The sequence below is a fragment of the Cynara cardunculus genome (assembly GCF_001531365.2).
Source record: "Cynara cardunculus var. scolymus isolate 2C chromosome LG 3, CcrdV1, whole genome shotgun sequence".
NCBI classification, from domain to species: Eukaryota; Viridiplantae; Streptophyta; class Magnoliopsida; order Asterales; family Asteraceae; genus Cynara; species Cynara cardunculus.
The window spans coordinates 23,434,006-23,442,226 of record NC_037530.1 but is presented as its reverse complement, the minus strand read 5'-3'; the positions used below and the strand labels follow the sequence as shown (position 1 = coordinate 23,442,226).

At 33.3% G+C, this 8,221-nt stretch overlaps 1 protein-coding gene across 1 annotated transcript in view; it reads left to right on the top strand.

The window, feature by feature from the left end:
* Positions 1–953: 953 nt before the first annotated feature.
* LOC112509047 (myosin-14-like) overlaps positions 954–8,221 on the top strand; it is a 14,053-nt gene continuing 6,785 nt past the window's right edge. The window contains exons 1-2 of the mRNA XM_025113923.1: positions 954–1,246; positions 1,362–1,618. Coding sequence (XP_024969691.1) covers positions 954–1,246; positions 1,362–1,618 — 550 coding nt within the window. The remainder of the gene's footprint in view (positions 1,247–1,361; positions 1,619–8,221) is intronic.

Below are 8,221 nucleotides of genomic sequence, written 5' to 3'. Positions count from 1 at the left end.
TTTGATATTAATCGATCACAAGCCTAGCCGATATCATCTCTAAATCACTCAACCCCTCATCCGAGCTCTCATCTAAATCTCACACAAGGCTGACCGGATTCTAGTTCATCGCACACCATTCTACCCGGGCTCAGTCATCCTCGCTCATAGATTAGGCAATTTACAACTTTCTCGGATAAGGCTTAGGCGGGTTCAAGGCTACCTCGGTCAACAAGGCTTCTGAGTTGTACACTTGGTCATTTTTACTCGCATCTAGACTAGTCATCTCCGGACACACGCTTACTCGGATTTGGCTTCATCGCTTGCTTGATCATCCGATTTAGGCACTACATCACATACAAGCTCGTCCGGATTAGGTGTTCCTCGGTTACCACTTGGTCGCGATTTAGCCTTCCCATGCACTTGTTCACCCGAATTCATATTTCCTCGTTAAAGACTTGGTCGTTTGCAGCCATATCCGGACACATCTCTGTCCGGATTTGAATCTTTCTTGGCCAAAACAGTTTTTTTCAAGAGTTATCTGATTTTAGTTACCTCTCTTAACATAGTATCCGATTTTTGAGCATAGTTTGCCAAATTTTAACTTTTTCAAAACCTCTTTATCCAGATTTAATTTTGTTTCATTCTTGATCGGTTTTATCTGGATTTTACTATTTTTATCTGGTTTCACCAACTTTTTGAGATTTGAGCAGTTTTAACTGATTTTGAACTGTTTTGAACTGTTTCATAATGTGAACTGTTTTGAACAGTTTTAACAGTTTTTGACTGTTTTTAACAGTTTGACTGTTTTTTTTGACTGTTTTCACTGATTTTCTCATATCTGAACAACTTTTGAGATTTTCTGAGAATTTTTCGCGTATACTGATTTTATCTGAGTAAGATCTTTAGATTGTGATTTCTATGTCTGATTTCAATACTTCATAGATTCTTCTGACAATCGTTAAATTTTTTAAATGATAGCTTTTTACGAGAGAGAATATAGGGGACTTAAAGAGAAATATGATAAACTGACTTTAGAGCTTGACAAGAACAGTTCTTGGACTATATGTTTAACTGATTATAATGAAAGAAAGGAGGAAGAGAAGAAGGTTTTGCAAGAAAAGTTGAATGAATTTATGAATAATGCTTCTGCAGGAAAGTGTAATATTGAACAAACAGTTGAAGGACTAACTGTGAAATTACATGAAGCTGAAAAGAGGGATTTGACTGATGAAAAGCTTTGTGAATTGGAAAAGAGAGTGAATGAGTATAAAAATAAATATCTAATTTTTTTTATGAAAATCATGCGAATGAGGAACTTGTTCAAGATTTACAAAGGGAGATATAGAACAAATTGAAAATGATTCCAAGTTTTGAATTAGCAAACTTGAGAAAACTTTGGATGCTGAAAGGAAAGAGTTAGAGGATGAAATAAGGAGTTCTAACAAGATAAAACAAGATTTAGTCATTAAACTTCGTAAAGCTGAATCTGAACTGCATGCTGAGAGGAACTCTCAAGGAAACAATCATAAAGAAGTTGAAGAGCTCACAAAGAAACTTCGTAAATCTGAGAGTGAATTGATTGATGGAAAGAAATTACTGGAACAAGAGAAAGAAAAGGTTTTGGAAGCTGAGAACAGTTTGATTGTTGAGAGGAAAGTTTTGGAGAAAGAAAAGAAAAGGATTATTGAAGTTGAGAAAAGATTTGATTCTGAACGAAAATCTTTTCAGAATAAGATTAACTCTCTGGAGCTAAATGCCAAAATGCTTTTAAAGCAAATTTCTGATTTTGAGCAGCTTATCATCTTGGAACGAGCCAAGGTCGATAAAAAGAAGAAAGAGATTAAAGAAGAATGTCTGAGCAAAAATCTTGAATTATCTGACTGAATTGTTCAAAAGCAGAAAGCACTGGAAGAAGAAAAGAAACTGATTGCTCTTGAAAAGAGAAACACTGCTAAGAAATATGCAGCAATTACCAAAGAGCTTGTAGAAAAGAAGAAGTGGCTCGACATTGCTTCTGAGAATGAAAAGAGCAGCTCAGATGAAGAGAGACATAAGTTTGAGAAAGAAAGGAAAATGTTTAAGAAGTTGAAAAAGGAGTTAGAAGGTAAACTTCTAGATACTTCAAAGAAATTATCTGATCTAAAGACAGAACTTGAAACTGAATTGAACATGAGAACTGAACTTAAAAAGAAGTATGATTTAGTTGCTGTTGAATGAGACCAATTATTAAAGAAAGTAGAAGACTTTTCATGTGCTAAAAGCTCAACTGGTTCTCCATCTCAGTGTAAAACCAACTTTTATGACTGTTCTAGTGTTAAATCTAACAGTTATACAAACATCCCTAAATCAACTGTTTTTAAGAACAACTCTCATTCTTCAAATCAGTATTATCAAGGGTATGTCATTCGATCACCCAATTATCATTCAAAAGTTAAAAATGTTAGGGTTAATAAAGCTGATTCTGTTTTGTCTCATAACTCTGTTGTTACTAACCCTATTCTTCCTTGTATTGTGAGATCCACTAATGATCTAATCAATCTTAGCAAGAGAATAATCATGTGCTCCACATGTAGAACCACTGATTTTGTGAACAAGAAAAGGTACAACAGATGGTATGGAGACAACAGCTATCAGAAAAGTTGGAATAATTTTAATAGGTATGATAACAACTGGTAGAGATTTTATTGTATATCTGATCAACCTGTTAAAAGTGCTAAAAAGAAGACATCTAACAGATACAGATGGTTTGGCAGTTACAATATTCCTCAACCAGATACTAACAAAGAAGGACCCAAGTTCGTCTGGGTACCAAAATCTGTTTGATTTGATTTTTCAGGTGTGTCATTAATGTGCTGATCAGAAAATCATGTTTATGATGCACAAATGCAGGGGAGTTTGTAATCTGTTCAAATGTAGTTTCTAAACACAACCGTTTAGGACCCATGCTTAAATGATTATGGCTTCTGAACAACACAGTTGAGGACACATGCCAAAAATGTTTCATTCTTTTTATTTTATTTTGAGCTAAAATGAAATACTACGAAAATCTATTTTCTAGGGGGAGTCTTTGGAAAAAATTTAATAAATGCTTTCGGATTTGAAATTGATTTCTAAAAACGAGTACATTTTCTGAGCAAGTATTTTCTGAGATTTTACTTGCGTAATTTCTCATCGTACATAATTCTAATACCTGTTTCAGCTATTCTTCAAATCGTTATTATCACGTCTCTTAAATGAAAATCATTTTAAGTGATAATACACTCGTTTGTAATCAAAGTTATTTTCTCGATATTTTTTTTACTTTGATTAATATACATTTCATTATTCTTTGAATATCAGAATCTGTAAACTTGTACTTACAGATCTTCATTCATTTCTTTCATATTCTGAATAATCTGATTTTGATACAACATTCCTTGATTGTTTGTGCTAAAAAGCTACATATCTTGATCAATTTTTTATCTGATCAATTGTGCTTCATAGCAACAATATTTTGATCAATTGTTTGTGATCATTTGCGCATACTGTTTTTTAGGAGGGACTGAGTGCTTTACAGAAATACCTCTATGGAATGTCAAAACCGACAGACCTACCAATGAGGACAACCATATCTGAGTGAGCTTAAACTCAAAATGGGTTTATGTGCATAGCTTAAAATGAAATTGAGAGGGGTAGTTGTTGTTAGCCAAAAGAATTGATGAGAGTTGTGTCAGGATTAATAGATAAAAAGAATCATGTTCTAACCTCTAAAATTCGGGCATACCACGAAATCTATTAGTTCTCGATTTTTTGGAGACTAATATTGAAAAAGACAAMGCCCAGGACAATTCTTGTCACAACCCCACCAGCTACTCATTTATCTCTTAACAGATAAGTGTTTCAATAACACTTGGGGTACGCAGCTCACAATCTATTAGTTTCTCATTCGGAGAAAGTTGATATTGAAAAACAAGGATATATGTCCCCCCCTTCAAGTCTTTTTGATCACAAATTGAATCAGATAAATTTGTGTAGTCCACACGGTTTATCTTTTTGAGCATAAACATAAGCATTTGTTGCTTTATTTTTCTACGGTACACAGATTTTGCAAATTAAATGTTATTTTGCCTTAACATTCATAGACATACTTTTATAAGATATGATGATTGAATGAAAGTTCTGGTCAGATGAACCTCAAAAAGTCTCATATATGAAGTACATTCGTTGTACTGATATATTTATTATATTCACAGTCCAATCTTTTTATAAGATTGAAAACAATTTCATAAGTTGAAATTGGTTATTTTCCAATCTTTTTAATCTGAAAAAATTATACAAGTGGATTTGAAAAGATCTGCTTATAATTTTATGAATTGACAGTATATGCTGAAAATTTCATTCATTCTGATGTATGATGCTAATGATTCTCATTTCATCATAAGGGGGAGTATGATTTAATGAATGAAATTATCAATTCTGAATGATATAAGGGGAAGTATGATATAAAGATCAGGAATCGGCAAAAGATTCAAAGGAGTGTGAATGCAATGACTGAAGATTATTCTTGTGCTACAATGATTGAGAGATAAATAGAATGTGAAGATCATCTTTATAAGAGTTTACTGAAAGAGATTTCTCAATAAAGAGAATGTTAATTTTGGGGAGAATGTTAATTTTGGGGAGAATGTTAATTTTGGGGAGAATGTTAATGAATGTTTATCTGAATAAATTCTTTGAAGATCATATCTTGAAGATCATTACTGAAGATTGTTGTTATTATTGTTCTTTATTGTGAAAAAAGAAGATCGTTTTGTTCTACAATTGGAAGATTTTCTCAACAAAAGATTATCTGAAGATCATAAAGCAGAGAATGTTAGAAGATTGTTTTTTTTTGAAGATTTCAAGAAGTCATAAAGTACTTAAAACGTCAAAGTTCAAAAGAGATTCAAAGCCTGAATACAAAGGGGGAGAATGTTAGGATTGAATCTTAGTGTTAAATTGTATTCGTCTTGAAAGGTTTTATAATTGTATTTTAGAGTATTTGACTTTATAAAACCTTTCAAGACGAATACAATTTAACAATAAAATTCAATCCTTACACATTGCTTGAAATGTATGATACATACAGGTTTTAATTTGAACGTTTTCACGAGTAAAATGATAGCCAAGGGTTAAATGTTTCTTTTTGGAGTGGAGTTTCAGATTTGTAGCATCATATGTGGCTCCCATATTATCACAGTAGATGATTTGCTTGGTTGTGGGTAAATGTCCTAGCTTATGAAGTATGTTTTGGACCTAAAGGATCTCAACAATAATCACAACAACTCGGTTCGACTTCGGTTTAGTGAGCAAGAGTGCTTTGTTTACGTGAACTCCAAGATATAGTATTATGACCGAAGTAGACGATATACCAAGTTGTATAAATGTAATCATCTTTATCACCTGCCCAATCAACATTTGAAAAAGCAAGAAGAGTATTCGGTGAGTCTTGACAGAGTAGTAAACCTTGTGTACTTCTACTTGCAAAATAGCGTAGTAGCCGCTTGAGAGCAACCCAAGGATCTTCAATAGGTCTGTGCATGTATTGAGATAACCTGTTTACAAACTAAAGAGATGTCAATGTTAGACTCTATTATCTAAATCATGATACCTGTCTCTTATTGAATTCAAAGTATGTGTGTGAGATTGTGTTCATACGAGTAGAACTTACATGAAGATATGTTTGTAGTGGATTCCATCCTTTTGTCTTCTCCTGAGTATGCCTTGAGAATCACCAAAAGCAAATGGGACTTAATATGTGATTGATTACGTACTCAGCAGGGAAAAAATCTTTGTATTTATAATGTGTGTTATGACAGTTGTTTCTATTTAAATAACTGTCATGTAACTATCATCCCTTTATGCCCTTTTATTTGCTGCATTAATGCTTATATATATATATATATATATAACATAATTGGCCTCATAAAGATTGATCATTTATACAAAGTTCTCATGACGTATTCCTATATCGATCATATATGTACTTTGGAATCATCATATGAACATTGAAAGTCCTTAAGGTGATCTAACAATCTCCCACTGAACTTGATAATGTTCAGAATTCGAAGACAAGATGATACAATATACTTGAGTGTGCACTGGAACAAAATAGAACTTGATTCAAAATTCTGTTAATTAAATCACTAATATTGGATTAAAAGATATGTTGATGAATTAATAAAAAACATCCATATTTTAAAATCACAATGAAAGTAAAATAATCACATGAATCACTTTATTGCAGCAACCTATGTTTCACACCTGATCAAATACCTAAAAGAAACATATCCTTAATGTCCTAATATTCTATACTTTAAGCATAGAAAAGAAAACATTTCATAAGTGAACAAATTTGCAGAAACTTTATTATGAAACAGTAGATGTACATGAACTTACTTTGTCTTGATGATGTTGCCCATAGATATTTGATGTTGTCATCAACCTCATTTCCATTAGTTCATTCAACATCTAGCTTACCAGAAATTCCCATGTTTCTAAAATGTTTGACAAATACTGATACTGGTAGTGCTTTGGTGAATAGATCGGCAAGTTGCTCTTGTGTTCCAATCTTGATTACTTCATTGCATTCTCTTACACACTTCCTCTAACCGAATAATATTTGACATCAATGTTCTTCGAATGTGAAGTTCTTATGTTGTTTTTAGCAAAAAATGCCGCTGAAGCATTATCACAGTGAATGGTTATTGGTTTTTGAATTGATTTTAACAATTCTAGTTTTGAAACAAAGTTCCTTAACTGAAAGACCCAGATTACATAAATGATACCATATTGAATACGTCATTTCTATAAATGATATACAAACCACCAAAAGTTACATTTTTAAACCATTAGAAAGCAAACAGGATATAATATTTACGAGTTTCTAATTCGAAATGTCCGCTTGGTTTACAGGACGTTTCCGTAAGCACCTGATTTCCAAAATATCCTAAAACGGACAAAATAAACTTAATAGATTTGCAGAAGCTTAAACTATATACAAGACGAAGGACATTAGCTACCCGTTATCTAGATACTTGTAGTTACAACCAAAAGACAACTAATAATTTACAATCCATAGCTGTATTCGACTAACTATATAATACTAAAAGAGTCGTGCTACTGGAAGCACCAAAAGCAAAGATCTCAAGCTACCCGAGCTTGTTCTTTGCCTTATCTACACGGCCTGTAAAAATGTGAACAACTAAAAGGGTAAGCACATAATGCTTAGTGAGTAAACGGGAACTACTAATTACTAAAGCTTCACAAATGTAATCCATGGAAGTTAATGATCATGAAGGATGTAAATCATGTAATAAGTAATCATCATTCAAGAATCATACATCTGAATATCAAAGTATGCAACTAGATCGTGTGAAAGTCAATAATTGATATGTACTGCCACCGAGCTATCCCGGTCGTGGCAAGCACAACAATATATATCATAAATTTCATACCACCCGAGCTATCCCGGCCAGTGGAATGATCTTTCCACCCGAGCTATCCCGGACAGTGGGGAAAATGACCAGAATCTAACACGGTCAAATACGCACCATACCCGAGTAATCTCAGCTGATATGGGCTTAAGCGTGCCTCCCCGGGTGAAACACAAAGTAACCACCGAGTAGCACGTATGGAAGGATGGAGTGCAATAGCCAATAATCTCTTGAATGATAAGGAGACATAACATGGATGAGTGTGGAAGCAAGTAACAAATAGATAACACATGTCTAGCAAATAACAAGTTAAGTAGCCCCATAAACTCACAGTGCTTTTCGATACTCAAAAATCGAGCCAACTTAGGCTCTACGTCCATATAYGTCTAAACATCGTCCAACRGTCACTCTGGAAAGACCAAGTGAGCTTATTTAACACCTGTAATATGTACCCAAAGTTTCATAAAGATCYGACAACAAAAACTTAACCAAACTTAATTTAAACTCATTTTAGGCACTATAATTCACTACTCAAAATCAACTTTTTGTCAGTTGTTAGACGCAATTATAACCAACCTAGAAGCCTTATTTCTAAGAAGTGTCTAGAGGACAGGTTTAGATCTACATATAAGCTTTCTAAAATGTCCAGAATCGTAGCAATCYGAGCTACRRTTAARAAGTTATCGCACATTCAAAACAGCATCTCGGATAGATTCGGTGCTGTCAAATTCACCAACTAAATAGGCTAAAATCCATATTTTGGATTCAATCTTTATTCCAACAAT